This window comes from Pogoniulus pusillus, chromosome 11 (genome assembly GCF_015220805.1).
Source record: "Pogoniulus pusillus isolate bPogPus1 chromosome 11, bPogPus1.pri, whole genome shotgun sequence".
In the NCBI taxonomy this organism is placed as follows: Eukaryota; Metazoa; Chordata; class Aves; order Piciformes; family Lybiidae; genus Pogoniulus; species Pogoniulus pusillus.
In genome coordinates, this window is record NC_087274.1 from 23172672 (window position 1) to 23194908 (window position 22237).

Below are 22237 nucleotides of genomic sequence, written 5' to 3' on the forward strand. Positions count from 1 at the left end.
AAGCGGGGGGCGGAAGTGTGGGGGCTGAGGCTGATGGTGGGGCCGGGGAAGCGGCCGAGTGGCCGCGCAGAGATGGAGTTGGAAGGTGTCCAGAGCCGGTAAGCTTTGGGCTGAGCCGCGCTATTTCCTTCCCCTTGGTTGCTCTCCCCATCTCTGCCAGGTTGTGCTGCGTTCCCGCCGTGGGCTGTGTGGGAGTTGTGGCCGTGTCCTTCTGCCGTAGCGGATGTCGCTTGGCCTCCCCTCAGCGCCGTTTCCCGGCGGCTGCTCGGACTCTGCTGCAGCTGCCTCTGATCCAGCCTTCCCTATCTCCGTGCCCTCCCACGGTGCCTGCTCACGGGGCAAAGCCTGTCTTACATTCGGTGCTCGGTCTTGTCTCCTGAGTCCTGTCTTCTGAGACAAACCCTTCCTCTGTTCCCCTTGCCTGTATTACAGCTCGAACCTGAACTTTAGCTAGACCAGGCTGAGGGGAGGTTGAAATAACAGTTTAAGCATAAATAGCATGAATGTTGGGAGCTGGGCACCAGATGGTTGAGAGTCTGAATTCACGAGTAGTTAGAATACTGGCAGGATGCTGTGGTGGGAGACATGCACAGAGAGAGCAATTACTTGGCAAACATGTGACACAAGAATAAACAGGAAAAAAACTATGATCGCACACCTTACTACAACAGGAGGCAGCGAGTCACAGGGGAACGAAATAAATGAAAAGCCTCTAGCGATCATGAGACTGGTGAATGAGGGCAATCATTTCCTTGTATTTGACCCAAGGTGATTTTAATGCCTCATTCATCAGAAGACAAGAAGCTCTAATTGTAATTTTCCTTTCAAATTACAAGTATGCAGGGGAAGGGTTTCATCTTCAAAGTATAGGCTTGAATGTAAACGCGTTGTGTGGGAATGTTACTTGGCTTCCCTTCAGCCTGTTCAATGAAGTGATTTTTTGCATTGTATTAAAAGACAAAATTACCATACTGTGTTGTCTAATTAATTGGTTCTACATAGGAAATGTGCTTAGCTATAACAATAACAAATAACTAATGCTACTACAACATTCTCTTTAGTTTGGAGAGTGAAGGCTTTAGAGGTTTTCCTCTACAAATACTATTGATTTGGTAGGTGTGGGATGATTTTACCCTAGAATCTAATTCTTGTATGAATTATTTGGAGGCTTTCATGGTTATGGAGTTCAGTTTATTGGCAATGCCATTAGCACATTTTTGTGGAAGCTCTTTGTTGTAAGTAAAACTTCATTCAAGTCATTATTTCCTATGTATGTTGCATATGTATTGGTGAGCAGTGCTGTGACTCACCTTTAACCAGAAAAATGTCACTTGGAACTCACACTGCAAGTGTAAACTGAAGTCTTATTTCCTTTGAGTGCTAAAACAAATTGTGTAAGTGTGCTTTGTATTCTAAATTAATATTACAGTTTAATATCTAAAATTCATCTAAGCATTTTATTTCATTGTAGGTAATTTAAGTGATTTTCTAGCATGGACACTGTTGCTAGCCATAGTTGTCATCTTCTCCAGCAGCTCCATGAACAGCGCATTCAGGGTCTTCTCTGTGACTGCATGCTGGTGGTAAAAGGTGTGTGCTTCAAAGCACACAAAAATGTCCTGGCTGCTTTCAGTCAATATTTCAGGTATGTGACAGAAAATTTTTCTTTTAAAAAAGTGAACTAAATGCTGTTGGTTTAGGTTTCTCCAAGAAGAGTTTTTTTCCTGATAGCCACAGACTAAGTATCTGTTGCAGCACAAAGGGAAAAGTTAAATTGTTTGTCTAGGGATAAAGCTGTTCTCAGATCTTTAACTAAAAACTGTGGCTATGCTAATTTATTTTCTAGGTATATGTAGTGTTAGAGTTAGGCATTTTCTTAATCATTACTTGCTTATGAGGACTCATACAATGGATTTTGGTATGGCGCTGCATTCACCATGTGAATATTGGTTGAACTACTGGTTTAGGTTCAGGTACCTGTACTCTTCATTATTCTTTCACTTGGTTCTCATCCAGTACCAGTAAGAAAGAACTTTTTGTTGGGTGTGAGAGACTGTTTTTCAAATAATGCCATTCTCTTGTTTAGTGTTACTGTCCTTTCATCTGCTTGTGGACAAAGAACTAATAGGAAGTATTTTAATAATGTTTACTGATAACTTTTGATGGAGAAGCTCATTTGACAGAACAGAACAGTTCATCCGACTTTGAGGTCTGTCTTTTTATTAGAAAAAATCCCATGTCCTGTTTTAGCTGCCCTGATGGAAGGTGAAATGCCGTGGTGAAAAGGGGAGCAGCATTCTAAGCTTTTGCAAATAGTCCATAAATACACCACTGCACATTGGATAGGAAGCCAGAGGTGTAGGGAGTGATTTCAAAACATTGAAAAGTAGACAATGTAAAGCATGATTTGCTTTGGTATACATACTTTGTGTCATAGTGTAAGACTAATGTATGACAAATAATTGAGAAGTTTTGAGATGCTCATCTGCACAAACACAGCAATCTAGATAAACTTGGACTGTATAAATTGTTGTTTCATACCAGTTTCTTTGAGATGTTTGTGTGGGTTTTTTTATACAAGTGTTTGTTAATGAATTGTGCTTGTGTTTGAATATTTGTTTTATTTTTTCAGGACCCTTTTCCAGAATTCTTCAGGCCAGAAGAATGATGTCTTTCATTTGGACATCAAAAATGTAGGTGGCATAGGCCAGATCTTGGACTTCATGTACACCTCTCACCTGGATCTCAGCCAGGATAATGTACAAGCTATGTTGGATATTGCACAGTGTCTCCAAGTGCAAAATGTGCTGAACATCTGCCATACCTTTTTAAAATCTTCCACAGCTGTAGAGCAGCCATCAAGCATGCCTTGTAACAGTGTATTTTCACTGCAAAATACTTTGAATGCAGACACCAGCTGTGCTAGTGACAACTATGGAACAAGCCTGTTGCCTGAGTGCTCCTCTGACACACAAGCTAATAAAGCCTTGGACGACCACCATTCTCATGCATCCCAGTCTGTTAATCTTCGTGCATCCTCAGGTGACATACAGAAACAACCACAAGACTCCTTAGATGGCAGCTGCACAGAACTTCCATTTAAACAAACAAATTACTATTATAAACTACGCAACTTTTATAGTAAACACTTCTACAAGCAGAATGCTTGCTCTAATCATGAGAGAGGAGCAGAACAACCCTTTTCTTACAGCACATCTACAGAAATAAACTCGACAGAGAGTAATTCTTGTACTGTCAATCACTCTGAGTGTATTCTGGAAACCTCCGATCATTTGCCATCAAACTTTCTGGTTCAGTCTGTGAATGAAGCTGCTCCAGAGCAAGATGCAGAAAGCACACTTCTGCAGCCCACCAAACAGATGCGACTGAAAAAGGCAATACACCTCAAAAAGTTAAATTTTCTAAGATCTCGGGAGTCTGCAGAGCAGCCACCTGAGCCTAAAAGAGATGACAGCAGAGTAACAGAGGTAATGGAGTCTGCAAATGAAAGTACCATGGACGTGACAAATGTTAGAGGTACTGAGGAAAAAGAAGCAGCAGATTTAGTGAATTCTGAGAATTTTGAACAAACTGTTGAAATGGAGAGATCACAAGGTCCTTTGGAACAAGAAGGGCAATCGCAGACTCTTCAGTTGCAGAGACAATATACTTGTGAATTATGTGGGAAGGCTTTCAAACATCCGAGCAATTTGGAGCTCCACAAAAGGTCTCATACAGGTACAGTTATCAGTAACTTATTCTGCAGACTGAATAGCTAAAGAGGATGTCTTGCAATACCTCTTGATTCAGAGATGCTGGTTGAGGGTCTGCTTTCAAAAGACAGCCTTGTTTTTTGGTAAAAAAGAATAAAAACTGCGCATTGAATCTAGCTAAGAGTTCTAGTAAAGATTTCTTTCATATTTGTTTAGGGTTCTTTGTCACTGAACCTTGTGTGATATTTCAATGAAAATTTTAATTTTGTCTTGCATTTAGATGAGGCATTTCTAGTCAGCTTATCAGATGGCCCAGGAGCCAGTCTGGTAACAATGAAAAGTGCAAATGTATGAAAGACAACACTGCAAGTGTTCTAGATGACCTCACTTCTCTCTGATCACATATTCATTCCAAGATACAAGTGATTAGGGCTTGGTGGTTAGTTGTCTTTGACCTGTAGAAATATGCTCTGTAGTTCATACTTTTTTCCTAGTGTAAACAATTTTTCTTTGCATTTACTTAGAGAGTAATGCTCTTGCAGGCAAGTCGTCTGCAGAGTGAATTTTGATTTCGTTTTAAAATCTTACAGTTGATACTATTTTTAAACCGTAGATTTATTTCTAAGTAACTTTTTATTCTAGTGGGAAACAAGACATAGCCTAACTTTGAATTAACTAATTTGTTCCATTTAACCAGTATGTTCTGTTACTTCTACAACTTTTGGTAACTTTCTTCAAAGAGCTTTTAAGAAAAGTGTGAGTTTCTGAGCAAACCTTACTTTAGCTGGTTGAGTAAGACTATTAATTTCGAGTCCTTAAGATGGTGTTATTCCTGATTAAGATATTTAATAACTTTTGCCTCCCTTTTTCCCCCTGTATTAAATAGAAAATGCATCTCTCTCTCAATTCTATCAGACAAATACCACTTTGCAAGTGAGCACTGGTACTCAGATACTAAATATGGATTCCTCTTAGCAGACGTTGATTTATTTTGCTAATTTCTCCTTCATACCAATGATTTATTTTTCCACATTATTAGCAGAAAAATCTTTTCCATAATCTGAAAGCAGGGACATTTTGCTTTAGCTTCTTGAGGTTTTCACTTATTGTTGTTGATTGCTTCTGGATCTTCACATTACTGATAATTCTTGGTTCTTACTTGGTCTCCTGTGACAGGACTGCATGCCTTTTACCTAGGTCTGTTCTTGTATTTTTGATTGCCTTTTTTTAATCTGTTACCTAATTTGAGCTGACATCAGGTATATTATGTTAGAAATGTCAGGAAAATAGGTGATCAGATAGAAGAATCTACAGAAGTCTCAGTTGAAGGAAAGAATGAAGTGATGACATGTGAGTTTGTGCTAGAGAATCCACGTAAAAGAGAGACCCTAACTGTGAGAAGTCTACTATAATTTGCCCTCCCTTAGACATCACAGCCATAGGAAGACATCTAGATTTTGTGAGTTCAGGTGTCCATTAACTACTTGTTTTTTTCAAGAGTGTGTTGCCTTAGTGATAGGCCTAATTATTATAGGCTTCTGAGTCTGCTCATTTCAAATATGAGGTTCAAGATCTAGTTTACCTCTTCTAATGTATTGAAACTTAAAGGTCATGGAAGTGGACTGGGCACTGTGCTTTATAGAAGGAAGAGATTATAGCCTTGATGCAGGTGTTTTACACATTATTTTTTTCCTTTAGGCACAGTGTGGCCAGCAAATACTTCCAGGTGTTGGAAATGGAAAAAGAGGAAAAGAATTCCAGTAGCTTTGCAGGATTATTTATGTGTATTGCCAATTCGTTTTTGTTTTCATTTGAGGTCTCTATATTTAGACATGCTTCTACTCCACTTAACTCTGGTAGATGTTTCATGTTGCGTAACACTCACTGCTTGATATGAACTACCTGATACATTGTGTAAGAAAAGTGATCCTAGGCTTGGTTTTGTTACTGCTGCTGTCCTCCTCTAGGAGTCCAAATATACATTGAATTCACGAATTCCATCTTGCTTTCATGCACTGTCTTCTTCCAATGGCACTCAGAAAAGTCCAGATTTGGATACTACTTAATGTGGCATAAACAATCATCTATAAATGTGCTTAACTGACAGTTCAGGAGCATGAGTTTAACAAATAAGCACATGAAAGAAGGATGGAAAAAACAAGACAAGAGCGTAGCTAGATAGAGCTGTTTGGGTCATGTTAATTTATTTTTAAATATGCAACTAGTGCAAAAAGAGTGTTTGGAAAATTGCAGTGTGTAAGCAAGTAGCCTCTGTAGCTGCTGCACATCTGTACCATTAATATTAGGTACACTGGTAGTTAAGTAATGTGTGTACTAAAAGCCCTTTCCATTCATCTGCCACTTCAGAAAGCACAGCAAATTGCTCACTAATCAATTTTATTTGAAAACATTAATTTTCTAGAACTGAGCAAAAGGGTTAGCAGGTGCATTAGTACTACAGTGTTCACTGAAAGCCCTCCAAATCTGGCTTTACTGAAGAGATGAAGGAAACAAGTTACTAAAGGGACCTTTCACAATGACAAGACAGTTTTTAACCCACAAAAGATGGCTTCTTCAACGTAAGTGCTGTGGTGGGATGCTTGCCACAAAAAATGCACATGTGAAATTCTCTGTCCTGAAACAGGGTTAATGTGGTTTGCAGGTTAACATAGCTGCATTGATCAGTTTTCTCTGTGAAGGGCAGGCATACTCTGTTCAACTCAAGACATTGTACTGGGATGTCCAGCTGGTTTACTTGTAGTGATAGTAGATATTTGAAAGAATCTCTAAGCAGCTTATTGCACTGACCTTCTGATTTTTTATTTGACCTAATGTTATGGTTTTGTTTTGCTTATTATTTTGTTTTTTTTTTTTAAACATTTTCAGCAAACATCTCAAAATTCCTAACCTTGTGTAAAGAGCGCTTGGTGGGATGGAATACAATAGGATCAGAGTTACACTGTCATGTAATACATTGTTGATAATCTTCAGCTTTTTCATTCTGAGCTTTACTTGACCAACGTACCAGCATTTCAAGCCTTAGTAGATGATGTCTTCAGAAGCACTGTTTCTTTCTGCCTTCATGCCATTTGCCTCTGGAGCTGGCACACCACTGCTTTGATCCTACTAATATGCATTTTATCTTCATCTCTTCTTGCAAAGTGTTGAACAAGAAGGATGCAACAGACGCTAAAGCACAAAACAGTCCAAGGGTTCAAAAGTGAAGTCCCTGGTGTTTTTTTAAGCATTGTCTTACTTGTAATTTAGTTACTATTCTCCAGGTTGTCTCTATTGCTGTTGATTCAGACATGGTCTTTGAGAAGATCAATGTATGAGACTTTTTGGTTTGGACTTTAATGACAAAAGTCAGATGATAATTATTCTATTATCACAGGGGAAAAAAAAGGTAAGAATGGACCTCTGCAAGTCATCTAGTCCAAGCTTTTGCTTAAGGCAGGTCAAATTAAAATGGGTTCTTCTGCTCATGAACTTGTGTAGTCAGATTTTGGATGTTTTCAAGGGCAGAGATTCTGCAACCACTTCCTACGTTTTCACTACCCTCATGGGGTAAAAGATTCTTTTTCTGTATCTAATGGGACTTTTCATGATATAATTTATGCCTGCCGCCTCTTTTCACTGTGTACCTTCACAGATGACCTGATAGTTTCTACCTTCCCATTGTGTGTAGAGAGCAGTAAGGTTTTCTGTTTGCCTTCTCTTCTTAAGGCTCTAGATATAGCCTCACCAGTATTGGTGGAGAAGAATCATCTTCAGCTTACTAGCTGCACTCTTGATGAGCTGTAGGAAGTGATTAGCTTCACTTCACCTGAGAGATGCTACAACACTGAGTAATTTTAGTAGTTCTGCTAGAATTTGTTCTTAGAATAGTATGCTTGGTGTGCCTAGTGGTTTTGAGTTGTATGCAGGTGCAGAATTATTCTCTAAAAATCACTTTGTTATTTTTTTTTCAAACAAAACTGTTTTGCTTTTTCTTTATCATGGGGGGAAACCTCTCCAACTCTGCATATATCAGTACAGTTACAATGAGGCTGCGTGCAGGCTAGGGCAATGGTTTGGAGGTAGCTGAGGCTCCTAATTCCCTCCCTCTCCTCTCAAGTTACTTCAGATTAGTTTTTCTGTCAACAGTAACTCTTCTTTTTTTGTGTAGGTACAAATTGCTACTAGTGTTTTTCACCTTCCATTTCCGATTACCTTGATGCTTTTACAGTTGTCAAAAGCCTTCTCAGTTGCCACAGATCTGTCTCCTTGTTGGTTTCATTTATATTGGTTGTCAACACCAGAATTTTCAGTATTTTGCAAATACAAAACCATAATGAAATCAAACCTCAGTGCTCTTTATAGTTGAGTTACCGGTTTCTTAGTTTTTGTCTTTAATGGAATAAGTGTTTTCTTGAAACTGGTGTGAAATTTCTATTCTTCATTAAGTAGAAGAAGCAGATGGAGCTTCACATTGTCAAACTAACTGCAACATTGCTGTCTGTGAAGCCACATAGCTGTGCATGTATACTCTATACTTTAAGAGGATTGCATTTAGCTTTTAATCCTGAAATATGCTGAAAGACCATCACCTGTAGTTGGTAGAAGGGAAGGAAAATGGAACCTCAACACCTGGATATTGTGGATATTGCTCATAACACTTCCAGGGATGAAGGAAGAATACTAACGTAGAGAATCCTTGCTGGAGGAGAAGGCTACAAATAGCCCAAAGGTGCTCTATAAAAACAGGAAAATAAAATTTTAAAAAAAGAATAAAAAATCAAAACCCACCACCACCACACAAAAGTCTTTAGACAGATTTTTTTTTAATTGGCACCAAGATGAAACACAGTGTAAGGTTTTTTTTTCCTTCTGGAAATATCTGTATTCAAAAATCACAAGGATTTGCATTAATTTGCTTCCCTGTACCTGTAGGCCAGATTAATACACATGTCCTTTAATGTACAGATAGAGTCATGAAAGATATGAGCCTAATTGACATTGCTTTCAGTGATATTTGAGCATTATTGTTTATAAAATCATAGATGTACAGGGATTTTTATCAACAGTGTAAAAACTAGGAAACCAAGAACTAGGAAAAGAAATCACTTTCTGAAGTACTATAGAGGGGAAGTAATTAGAAAAAATGTAGTTGTCTCAAATTGGCAGCTGGGGAATTGAGTATAGTGCAGTCACGTTCTAGATTGGGAGTTATTTTGAAAAGCTTGTCTGACCTGCACTGTTTTTTTACTAGAGCTGTTCATACATTTTTGGAGGTTCAAGAATAGTAGTTTTATATGTATACGTTCAGAAATTTGGGGACAAAACACTTTGGTTAATTATCAGATATATAGGATGAGAATTTGATGGCAGATAGGTATTTGCTGAAGCGAATGGCTATGTGCTGATCAGATAGATGTATGGTGCACATGGAACAGAGAGAACAAGATCCTACCAAAGTGGCTTCTTTGCATTCCTTATTCTTTTTAAGAGTGGGTCTTTGTGTATGCAAGTGGAAGAACTGGTGCACTTCCCATAGCTATGGTTGGTTTTGGACCTTGTCATCTTTTCTTTCTGAAAGTATGGCAGCCCTTTTGTTCAGGGGAAGGAAGGGAAAAAAAATGAAAAGAGGATTTTGAAAAGAAATGACAGAACATTGACAGTAAATACTGTACTTCCCTCTTGAATTTCCCCTTAAATATATGGGTAAGTGTCCTTTGGGGGATTTTTTTACGTTTCCATTTCATGCTTTAAAGGAAGTGTACCAACTTAAAACATATGTATTCTATTGCAACTACTAGAAGTTCTGTTTCTTCTCCTTTTAGGTGAGAAACCTTTTGAATGTAACATTTGTGGGAAACACTTCTCACAGGTGGGAATATTTTATATTATGGTACTTAAAATGCATCTGTATGTAGATTCTAAAACCATGGTTTTAAGATTATGTATTTTTTTGTTCAAAGACAGACTTCACTTTAGGGATAACATTTTAAAGTGTCTTACTTGAAAAGAACATGTTAAATGCTGTAGATTTCTTTGATACATTTTGTACCTTTTATTCTGTCTGCTCTCAGTAGATGTGTTTATGTATTTTGTCTTCAAAGGGGTGTTCAAATATACAGAGCCACAGCTATATTTAAAGTACAGAGAACATTAATTCTCAGACTGTTGTTTTTGCCTCATGCTTAGGGGTTATGTTATAATCAGAATTTTCACAGTGTCTGAAAAAAAAATACAAGTGAGAATTCTCTATGATGTGGTATTCAAAACACAGCTTCATCTTCCTAAATAGCCTCAATTATTAAGCAGATATTTTGGAGTCAGATAAAAATGATCTGTATAATTTGGTTTAGTTTCCTTCTGTGAAGAACAGCACAGTCTGTCTGAAGTGACAAAACTCAGCTGTGATTTTTTTAAAAAAGAACCTTTTGTGAAGTTCCCTGCTTACAAACAGGGCCTAACTTAGCTTTTAATTAGCTCCCCACTGCTTGCTTCCCATTCTGGATACATTGATACTTCTACAAATTTGGTGCCTACTTGTCTCAGGTTTCCAAAATGTCTGTTTCTTTTCTGTTTTCTTGGCTGGAATATGTGTGCCAAAGTACTGGAGACAGTAGACAGATGCATACTTCTACAGCAGGATGAAATAATTATTGTTGAATAACTCTGGTCTTACAAGACCTGGTTTAGAGGTTAGAATTACACGGTCTTTGCCTACCCACCCACCAGTGCTTGCGCTTTTTTTGCTCCAGTTGTGTAATCCACTAGTGGAGATTCTTTGATCTAGGTATCTGATGCAGTTGCATCCCCCACTTTTAGCAATACGGGCATAACACTGTGTCTAGTAAGCAGTACTATTTCCATTATCCTTATCAAGCCATTGTGAACAAAACTGAGTCAGCTTATTAGGCAGAGAAAATGCATTTTCATGTATTGTGATGGCTGAGCTTCTGGTTGTTAAAGACAAAGGGATATCTCATTAATTAATAATTGATTTCATAATTCACAAATTCTGTTAAAGGTACTCAGTGTGCCAGGCATGACAGACTCCTCATGCAAAGTACACTGCTCCTCTTTAAATACAAACAAACCCAGAAAATTTTGCCTTTTAATTAAAGCACTCTTAAACAGCTTCCCTACTCTTCTCATTATCTGACTTAGCTGAAGGTAAGGTAGATATGTATCGATGGGTGATACCTACAAGTCCAGTATGTGAGCTATAGCATTCAGCTTTCTCTGGTCGAGAAAGGGAACTTGCATGCAGCTGAGGCACTTGCTTTTGAGTTTTGCAAATAAGTAAGACTCCATGCACTAGAAAGTGAGATGCAGGGGTAGTTACTGTCTACTTTTTGCTTAAAGGACCATCTCTGTTCTTGATCTTATTAGTCTGCCTGCACAGAAATAGTGACTCCTTTTTATTTAAGTCTACAAGTTCTGTGCTTTTGAGACAGTGCAGTAGTTGTGCCTGGTAGTCTTGTCTGCACCTGCGGAATGTAAGTGATGTTCCTTGTGTTGGAATGTGAAACAGAAAAGCAAATAATGAAAATTGACATAGGAATTCATAGTCTGGAACAAATAACCTGTCTTTGAGTTTTGGAGAAAAAGATTCCCAAGCCTACATCTTCCCTTACTGCTATCGCACAGCCTGTTGCTTTGTGGTCCTTCTCTGACTGGTGATCCAGCCTATCACATTTTAACTCTTCACTGTCACCTCCTACAGAGTTTTCTATTGGAGAGCAATATGCATTAGTTTCTACACTTTAAAAGCATGCCAGTTATGAGTGGACTAAGTCTAGCAAACCTCTCCAGTCTCCAAATTTTTGGAGAGTGTTATGCAACCTCTATCAGTGAAAGGATTTTTCCTTTCCCTGAAACATTAACAAAAGTTCTTTTTACATTTTCAAACTGGAATGGCCTATTATGGCTTAGCCAGCATTGTGTACCACCATAAAAGCTTAGGAAGAATAGAAGTTACTGATGATTTTGGGTTTTTGTCTCAGCACATCTAATAACAACTTTTGCCCTCCTTAGGAGGAATTGACATAGGCTTGTAACAGTGAAATGGATCTGCTTGCTGCTGTCTGCAAAATGTCTTTATTCTGGCTAAAAATGCCTGCACAGGAACTATTTCAGAGTAATTGTTGTGTTTCAGTTTGACCCTCTGTCTTTAACCAGAACACCTTTCAAATGCCTGTGATGTGGTTTATTTTGCAAGGTATATAGAGATAAAGGTTCTATCTCTCGTGTGTTTCACTCGGATGTACCTCCACATAAAACTTGTCTTTGCAAAGCACAAGTTGTTCTATGGAGAAGTCAGTTTAGTCTTCTCCTTCCTAAGAAATGGGTGCCTAGTGCACCTCTTTGGATGGATTTCGGAATCAGTGTTTGGCCTGGGGTCACACTCTTGGCTGAAAAATTTTATGGGGATTAAAGAAGGCTTGCAGAGTGCAAATGCTGATCCATTTAATATTGTCCTCCGTGTCTGTGTCTGCACTACTTAAATTCTGGTGTATTACAAGCTGTGATCACAGTGACTGATCATCACAGGTGACTGGATATCTGAAGAAATTAGTGACAGGTGTTATTTTTGTTGTCTTGCTGTGACTAAGGAGGACATGATAATCTCTGCATCCCCAGTTTGCTTTCCTGGTTGAATGCACTTAATGTTCCTTTAGTGTACTTAGATATCGGGCAGTTAGCCATCAAGGAGAATGGAAGGGTTAAAAACTGGCTGTGGAAGTAGACATTATTTATGGAACATCTGCAGCTTTTCTCGCTGCAGCCTAGCTGTATCTTGTGCTTTGAGAACTGGCCTCTCCGTGAGTTAGCTATTCAGAAGCACCAGTGGCTTTAAAAACTGTTTTAAAACCTCACAACGTTGGAGTGAACGAGATGGTTTTGTTTAGTCGTTACTTGGTTTGCCAGCTAGACTGGCACTATTTTTACAGGACCGGGAGAGGAAAGAATAAAAAATAGTTACCAATAATCCCATTTGTTCATCTCTGAGCTGTCTGTTCTGTTTTCTTTTGATATGAGTAAGTATATATAGGTCTGGAGCTCTTGGCTCTGAGTATTTTATGACTGAAAAATGTTTGCCCTATTTTATGAATTCATCTACCAGGAGGTTAAAAAGAAATCCCGATGTATTTTATTTGTAGGACAGGGAATGAGAGACTAATATGAACCATGTTACTAGTAAGTTTTCTTCTTCACTGACATCCAGATAGTGTAATTCTCTTTTGTAATTTTCATTTATAATTGGATGTTTTCAGCTACAGGTATTTCTTTTTCCTTAGAATTTGATTCCAGGCGGGTTTTTTTGTTCTTGTCAACAGATAATTGCACAATAAGCCATTTGATCTTGAAGTACAGGGTATTCTGTCTTTATTAGATAAGAATGCTTGAATTCATAGCTTCACTGCCATAGCATTAGAAATAAAAAGCTGATCTTGTAATTCCTCTTGTCATTTTTTTATCTGTGTGCAGCAGCCTAGGTGACTTTAAATGTTTAAATTACTGTCCCTTCAGGCAGGTAATCTCCAGACACACTTACGTCGACATTCTGGTGAGAAGCCATATATTTGTGAAATCTGTGGGAAAAGGTGAGTAGAATTATTCATCTTAGTAAAGGTAACATGGTCAAACTTGTTTATGTTTCTTTTAATCCTCATCATAAACAAAGGGCCAAGAGCTAAGGGAATGTGCTGCTCAATTCTGTTGAAAAGACATTGGATTTAAATGTGTGCTGATGAAATCAAAATATAGAAATGTTTGCAGGTGGCTGCAGTAATAAGATAAACATGCCAGCACATGACAGTCTGTCATCTTAATTTATTGTGTATTGGTATCTTTAGTGAAGAATACACTGGTGTGTGTATTTTGAACAGTGTGAATCACAGTAAATCGGATTTGTACCTTCCACATTTTTTTCTTTGTTATTTGGCAGTATAATTTGTTACATTTTATGGAATTATGACATATGGGAAACTTGACAGATTTAATCAAAGCATTAAATATTTCTGCCTTGTGCTATCAGGTGGCAGAAAATACACTATTTTAGGAGTTGGATTCATACTCAAACTAAGTTAAATGCAGAATAAATCAGTAACATTAATGGTGAAAAGGAATTTTTATTCCTAGCATGAATTTAGCTGGCTGTTGCCAGCATCAAAGAGCTTTTCTTAAATGCAGCCGTTTTTCTCTGTTTTAGATTTTAATCTTTGCTCAGAACATTAGGCATTTGTTGTTGTTGATTTCCACATGCCACTCAGTTTGGGAGATAAGGATCTTAAGACAGTAATGGAGTTCCTCTGTTGTGTTACAGATTTGCAGCTTCTGGTGACGTTCAGCGTCATATTATCATTCATTCTGGAGAAAAGCCTCATCTGTGTGATATCTGTGGCAGAGGTATGTAAGAACCAGTTTCTGCCTCTGAATTTTGTGTTAGAATGTGAGGAATCATTTTAATCTGTGTTTGTCATATGTTTCCAGGATTCAGTAACTTCAGTAATTTGAAGGAGCACAAAAAGACCCATACAGCAGATAAAGTATTCACCTGTGATGAATGTGGGAAGTCATTCAACATGCAACGAAAATTAGTAAAGCACAGAATCAGGCACACTGGAGAGAGACCATACAGCTGCTCAGCATGTGGTGAGATTTACTGTGCATAGCTTGGTCATGTCTTTGTTTTTTTAAATGATAAAAAGTTCCTAGGTCAGTAGAGTAACAATTGAACAAAACAGTTATAAATTGAAATCACAGAATGGCTTGGGTTGGAAGGGACCTCTGAAGATCATCTGGTCCAACCCTCTGCAGTCAGCAGAGACATCCTCCACTAGATCAGGTTGCTCAGAGCCTTTTTGAGCCTGACCTTGGATATATCCAGGGATGGGGCTTCAACTATGTCCCTGGGCAACTGTTCCAGTGCTCCAGCACTCTCACAGTGCAGAACTTGTTCCTAACATTCAATCTACATCTCCTTTTCTCTAATTCCAAAACACTGCTCCTCATCCTATTGCTGCAGGCCTTTGTACACAGTCCCTCTGCAGCCTTCTTGTAGTCCCCTTTGGGTACTGTAAGGCTGCTGTTAGTTCTCTCTTGAGCCTTCTGTCTTCAGGCTGAACAACCCCAGCGCCCTCAGCCTGTCTCATAGGAGAGGTGTCTTGCATACATAGTCTTTCATTTGGAGTATTAAACTCCTTTAACTGTTGTAAATAAGTTCAAAAGCAAATATCAGTTGGAGGCTAAAGGAAATAGGATTATTCAACAGTCTGCTGATATTAGCTGCTTCAAAAATGGATTTATTTTTCAGTATAGTCCTTTCTTGTGTATAAAGGGAGGTTTGTTTTGTCTTTTTCCAAATGAATACTGTTGGGATTTAGCTGCATTCAACCACAGAATTTGACAACAACCACCTTCTGCTACATTGATTCAACCTCTGGAATAAAATCAAAACTTGATCAATACTTCATGCCAGAGAACAACCGTTTTGAAAATCCGCTACATAGGTCATACTTCCTTGTGGTCTGAAAATGGCTCTTTGATCAGTGATTCATCCTTCTATAACATAGTTCTCAGAAATTACACTGCCTGCCCTTATCTCCTGTGTTACTTAGCATCCTGCATACTGCTTACTTTTCTGCCCTTAAGTGCTATTTTGGTATAATTTCATCCACATTCTGAGGAATCAGCTCTGGAGGATATGATAACATCCAATTGCAGTATGTTTTATTCGTAATGTCTTGAGGCAGAAGAAAAGCTAATATTATCAGGAGGAGGAAATACAGACATGCAGGATATGAAAGTACAAATGGTTGCTTTGCTGTCATTAAAACAGGCTTATTTTTGTCTTGTCTTGTAGTAGTCTTGTTATTATTTTTCATTTTAGCCAGGTTATCTTGTGCCGAACAGGGAAAAATTGTACAGAGGGTCTGATCAAGCATTAAGAAGTCATTCACATCATACAAAAATTCCACATGTGTTATTCCAGTAATTTGCAATCTTATTGTTTAATGGCTGTTTTAAGGAGAAATCTGGGCAGTAGAATAAAAAGTATCATGATGAAAATTGAGACTGAAGTTTTACTGGGCTTTTAGGTAATGCAGTTCATTTTGGTTGCTGACTGTCCACAAACACACAAAAAAACATCTTTAATGTAGGTAAAATAAGTTAGTCACAAGCAGAATCATAGAATGGCTTAAGTTGGAAGAGACTCTAGAGATAATTTACTCCAGCCTCCTCACGATGGGCAGGGATGACTCTCACCTAGACTCAGCTGCTCAAGGCCTTATCCAACCTGGCCTAGAACACCCCCAGGCATCCACAGCCTCCCTGGGCAGCCTATTCCAGAGTTTCACCACCCTTGTACTGCAGAACCTTTTCCTAAGATCCAGTCTAAACATACTTTCCCTCAGCTTAAAAAAAATCCCTCTTGTGTCCTATTGCTAGACACCCTTATGAGAAGTCCCTCTCCAGCCTTCCTGTAGGATCCCTTCAGGTATTGGAAGGCAGCTGTAAGGTCCCCCTGGAGTCTTTTCTTCTCCAGGCTGAATAACCCTGGCTCCCTCAGCCTTTCCTCATAGCTGAGGTGTTCTGGCTTATTTCTGCTATCTTAAAGAATGTGTCTGAATCATGTAGCAGAAATTAATGCTCTGTTCTGCCTGATCTTTCATACTTCACCTTGGTTCAGCCTCAGGTAGTGTTTGGGGTTTTTTTTTGCAGTGTGGTGATTGAGCTTAGTTGAGCTTCTGGTTCCGAGAACAGGCAAACAGTCGACTATTTTATTGGACTCTAGTATTTACAGCAATGAAAACTTAAACTATTTTGAGACCTTTTCTGGCTAGAGTATGAAAAATGGACTGCTGTTTTACGTTAGCTCAAAGTTAACAAAAAGGTGAATTGTCAGCACTTTAAGAATAGTTCTTTGGTAATGATCAAGCCATTACTTTGCATGATGCAGTCCTCACTGCATCATTTAGCAGCTTAGCAGCAGACTGCATTTCCAGACAAATAAAATTAATTAATTTATTTATTTTTTCCTTCCATCTAAAGATTGATGCAAACTGAGAGCACTCACAGCTTTCAAATACTAATGGATGCTCTTCTATATGGAGACAGAAACTAAAGCACTGGAAAACACAAGTTAGAGAATCAGATCAAGAAGGAGGAAAGTCATTCTGTTGTAAAAATAGGTGAAGCTTGTTTGAAGCTATTCTAGATAACCAAAGTACCATGACTGGGACATACCATACCCTATCACTTGGTATTTTCTCTAATTAAAACATATTTATGTACTTGTTAGGAACGAAATCTAAATCTGTCACTTCTATCCTGCAGGGAAATGCTTTGCAGGCTCTGGTGACCTGCGTAGACATGTGAGAACTCACACAGGAGAAAAACCCTACACCTGTGAGACTTGCAACAAATGCTTCACGCGCTCTGCTGTTCTGCGGCGGCACAAGAAAATGCACTGTAAAGCCAGTGAGGAAGGGCCAAACACACTTGATGAATTTCCTCAAGGGATAGAAACTTCTGACCTTGACAAGTCTCAGAGTTCTGACTCTCTCAGCCAGGAAATGCCGGTTGCGCTGTTACCAGTGTCCGTTAAATTTCCTGTTCGTCCAAGTGCAAATGCCACTGAATTTGGCGGTCCTGCGGATTCCTACTGTAAGCTGAGATCAACGATTCAACACCATGACTCGGCAAACCAACAGAAACTGAACCTGGGTTCTGCTAAACTCCCAAAAGCTCAGGCAGAGCAAACTCCAGCACCACCACCATATGCTTACACGGATGTCGATGTGTCTTCTGCTGAAGAGCCTTTACAGTCTGATAGCATTCCCATGATCCGTTCCTCCATGGTTAGCTTGGACAGTCACTGTAGCGATCCGCTAGGCAGTCGAACGTCATCTGCTGTGTACAAGAGTAATGAAGGACCCTTCTTCTCCAGCATGACCCTCTGGGGTTTAGCTATGAAGACCTTGCAGAATGAAAGTGAATTGGAACAATAAGGGCTCAGGTGATTGCATCAAAACTTCTTAGAGGCGTTTCACGCTAAAGTGATTGTGATTGCACTGCAGCAGAGAGAGATCAGCTAGTTTTTAAGCTGACTAGCTTGGGTACTGGTAGAAATCAAGGTATACATGCCCAGAACCCAGGATAGGCTGCCTTTACACTGCTTCTTGGCAAAGTTCAGGTCTAGTTTCAGGGACCTTTGTTGTTCGGACTGCAGCACAGTATGAATAACAGCAGCAGATCCAAGTCAGTCTGTAACAACCATGTAGCTCATTTGTTGCTGTGATGTACTAAATTTTGCCATTTGCTAAATTTACCATTTAACTTGGTATTTGTAACCTAATAATGGAAGAAAGGAAGGCCTGATGCCTAATTTCATTACATGGATGAAATGCCAAGGTTGTCAGAGTTATGTAAGGGATGTAGATATGAAAAGAGGAAAACACTTACCAAATCTTTAACGAACCTGAGTTTCAGTAGTGGCTTTGTTACCAGTAGGATCTTTGGTTTACAAGATTTGAGTGTTGTGATATTAAATTTAAATGTTAAATGCTGGACAGTATTTGTGATAGTGCAAAGTAACTGTATATCTAGAAACTTTATTTTTTTACAATTAAAGCTTTTTTTCTTAGTATTTTATAAACTATTTTGAACAGCAGATTATTTGTACAATGAAGACCAAGATCAGGAGATGCAAATAAAGGGAAGATGTTTTTCATTGTGTCTTAATTGTTCTATATGTTTCATCTTAATGAAGGATTTTCCATAACTCAATTCCATCTGTTCCAGGTATCTTTACAGTGAGGATACCACTGCAAGCAGAGCTGCACTTACAAAATAAATTCAATCAATACCGCAGTGAATTGTCCTGCATTTCAACGAATTGCTGTAAAACACTGGGTAATTAATAGGGTTGAAGAGATTGGTAGAGGATAGCAACTTTGCTTAAAGGCTTTTCTGTATTGGTGCTTTCCAATGCTTCATTCATTTTCAGTATAGATCTGTTGTTGAATTTCAAACTGCTTGCTCCAGTCACGTGAGTTTTACAGACCTAACATTTTCCAATCCATTTACAAGCTTAGCAGTGTCTTGTCCAGCCTTATGCCAAAGCATTCTTTAGATACTGTAGTTTTCTGAAACAAAAGTATCCCTGAACTAACCTTTTTGCTGGAGGTCGTTGACAGGCTGTCAGGAAAGTCTGTTTAAACTACCTTTTGTTTTCCTATAAGGAGTCTTGCTTTGGAGGCTGAGAAGTAGATTTCAGACAGTTGACAAGATCTGGCATCACTGCTCTTTTAGTAACACTTTGCTAAGAAGGACTTAGCACTTGTTTACTACTTGTTGCCATTGAGCACAGAAGTGGTTTTGTGGTCTGAGACTTTATCTGCATTCTCTAATCCTTTTTTTTTTTTTTAAGCCTGGCTTATTAGATGTTTGCAGTTTCTTGAACTCAGAGATTGGGCTTTAAAACAGAGCACTTGGAGTTTGTTTCTGTGGCTTCTTCAGCAAGTCCAAACAGACTTGAGCTCCTGTTGGTAATTTTATAGGGAAGTAATTGCTACACATGAAGTCTTCCATCTAAGTGGCATATAGAGGAGTGAGGGAAATTTAAGACAAAGTCAGTGTGAAGCAAGTGGAACTGGCCCCGTAGGCCATTTGCTTCTGGAATCCAGTCCTCTTTTCCCACCCCCCACCCCCCCCCCCCCCGCTTTGTCTTCCCCACAGTGGGTAGCTCCATTCATACATGGACAGCTGCATTCAATTCTTGCTGCTCACTTCATGCCACTTACCCACCTCTCATAATCCAGACCAGAGGTTAACGTATTCAGGCTCAGGGAGGAAAAGTAGAGAGTCATATAGGTGAAGAGAGTCCCATATAGTTGCAAAACTCTGTAACAATCTCCACTCTCCATGTTTTGAGATGTGTGCTGGGATTTTTGGAGATGCAGCTGTCCTGTTAGAGAACTTGTTTTGGAAATCATACATCAAACATACAGGACAATGAATGTGGAAGGTCCTGTTTGTACAGAAGACTTAGTAGAAAGCAAACAGTTGTGAGTTTGAAGGAGGCAAGTGTGATGGCCTGGGAAATGTCTTCTGATGACAACTGCAGGGCCTTAGATGCAGCTCAGTGGTAATTCAGTATGCTAATGACCTGTGCTCCACTGTGCTGCAAATAGATTTCTTTGTATTGGTACACACAGGCTTGTGCTTTCTGGTCCATAGCCTTATTCATTAATCCTTACTGACATCTAGTATTGAATTTGCTTTCTCTAAACAGTTGGTTTCCATCTCTGTTATTAAATCTCCATCCTAGCAAATAGATAAAAATTGCCTTTAAGGCACTGCCTAGTGAAGACACAAGCTAGTGACTCAGATACTCTTTTTTTTAAAGACAGTGCCCCTGCTGTTTAAATATAATTTTTTAATTATTTTTTTTCTGTAGTTGATATTCACATGTGTGTTCAGATCTGACAACAGTTTTGTTCTCTTGGTGAGGGAATTTTTCCTGGAAGGTCACAAAAGCCCATTAATAGACGTGCACAATGCGGTGCTGAGGAGCGTGCATGCATGAACTACAAGTCTGCCAGCTTTTTGTGCAGCTCTTCAGGGGGCACTATACTGGAATAAAGCCTTTCAGGCCCTTTTGGTGTAGTTCTGACCTTCCACTCTATATTAAACAGATGACTGGAACCAGAAAGATAGGTCATTGTGATTGCAGTTAATATTTGTAAGGACCAAAGCAGCTCCCAGCCTTTGAGGTAGAAGGGAATCATCTTAAGTGTGAAAATGTATCATCACAAGAATGGAGAGGATCAAAGGAAGGCCAGCTGGTGCTCGGACATCTTTTCATAACCTTTATTACAATGCTAGAATACACTAACCTCAATGGGAAGTCCTTTCAGTTGGTGTATTTCAAATAGATAATCTGTATTCTGGTGAAACAAAGAAAGCTAAAACAGCCCCTTCGGAAAAGGGGGTGGTCGACACAAATTTGCCATGATTTAATCATATTGGTTTTCTAAATCAGCTTAGCTTTTTCAAGGAATGCATATGAATATATGGCATGCTTATTTTAGAAGCAGCTGAAAACTGGTAAATTTAGTTCTGGCTGATTTTTTTCTGTGTTTTACTTCCATTTCAGAATAAAGGCTGTCTGCATTTTCATTTGCCGTGCACAAGTAAGGCATGGTATTTCAGGGGAAAACCATGTAGAGCACCCATAAGCATTAAATCCTTCATCATGTGTATCTGGAGTCAAGAAAAGGCCAGGATCAAGGCTGAGTAGTTTTGACTAACACCAAAATTCAAGCTTCTAGGGAATATCATGTGAGTACATATGAGATCAGCAACATCAAAGCAGAAAATTGGTGAAGATTGATAATTAAATGCTAACTAAGTCCTGTGTCCACAGGATGAGGGGTGTGTTACCTGTTCCATGTTAAATGGACAGGGAAAGGCAGTGGGACTGTAAGCATAGACACAGAGGTGAGCAATTCTGCCATGACATTTTTTTGGGGAAAAACCAGAGATTATTAGGATGTTGAAGCTCGAATTTGAATGTGAAGTGGTTTAGTTATTAATTTCAGATCTGGGTTTCAATCAATTACTTTCTGAATTTATTCCATGGATCTAGAATGGGGACAGTGTCCCTTCTACTTGTTGAGCAGGGAATTCCAACCTACTATATAAATGTTTTGTCTAAAGATTGACACCTATGTAAGAATTGCATTATGTATGAAGTTAGGCCTCACCAGGAAATTCAGCAGGCTCTTAATATTGCGAAACACTAAACAGACAAAAGAAAATTGCCTTCCCCTACCCAGAAAGTGACAGCAGTCATTGCATCAGCTGAGTAACAACTGTAGCCTGTGAAACGGGCCTGAGGGGCACTGAAGTTCTGACAGCTTCAGGAGGTACAACTTTGTTTCAATTCAAAAGTCATTAAAATAATCCCTACATTTGAAAGCACAGAAGAAAAAGTATTTCTTTTTCTCCAAGTAATTTGCATGCTGAATCTCTCTCCCTCTCACACACTCTCTCTCCCATCACTGATGTCTCTCTCAGCAGCTGTCTAGTCATGAATCACTCCTGTCATCTGAAGCATATTTTTAACGCTTCTGGACGTGCTCTAAAAGCAAATGCTGTTAAGCAAACAATTTGCACTGTTTTTCCATACACTCTCCTCACTTCCCAAAACCTTTCAAAGTCAGGATTTTAGAAGCTGGGTCACAGGGGAATCAGGTACGGGAAAATACAACCTTTTGTATTTGTTGAGAGTATCATAATGTTACATCAGGTTCTCATGTAATGCCAATCTTCTTTCTGGTTTGCAGAAGACTTGAAGTTGCCTGAAGCTTGAGAATTTCACTTCATTAAGATTCATACAAATGTTGCCTTTGGTTTCACTCATTGTAGTCTGCACCCTCTCAAACTCCAACTTTGGTCTGAGTTTAGGAACTGAGCACACAAAGAGAAAAATCACAGTCAGAGCTTAGTTCAGCCGCTGT

At 39.0% G+C, this 22237-nt stretch overlaps 1 protein-coding gene across 1 annotated transcript; it reads left to right on the forward strand.

Moving 5' to 3' along the window:
* The first annotated feature begins 21 nt into the window (after positions 1–21).
* Positions 22–18455, forward strand: ZBTB49 (zinc finger and BTB domain containing 49). The gene is made up of 8 exons (XM_064151456.1): positions 22–98; positions 1472–1645; positions 2633–3738; positions 9536–9582; positions 13239–13312; positions 14035–14117; positions 14202–14363; positions 17049–18455. The coding sequence occupies exons 2-8, from the start codon at positions 1494–1496 to the stop codon at positions 17720–17722; spliced, it is 2298 nt and encodes a 765-aa protein (XP_064007526.1). The 5' UTR covers positions 22–98; positions 1472–1493; the 3' UTR covers positions 17723–18455.
* The last annotated feature ends 3782 nt before the right edge of the window (positions 18456–22237 follow it).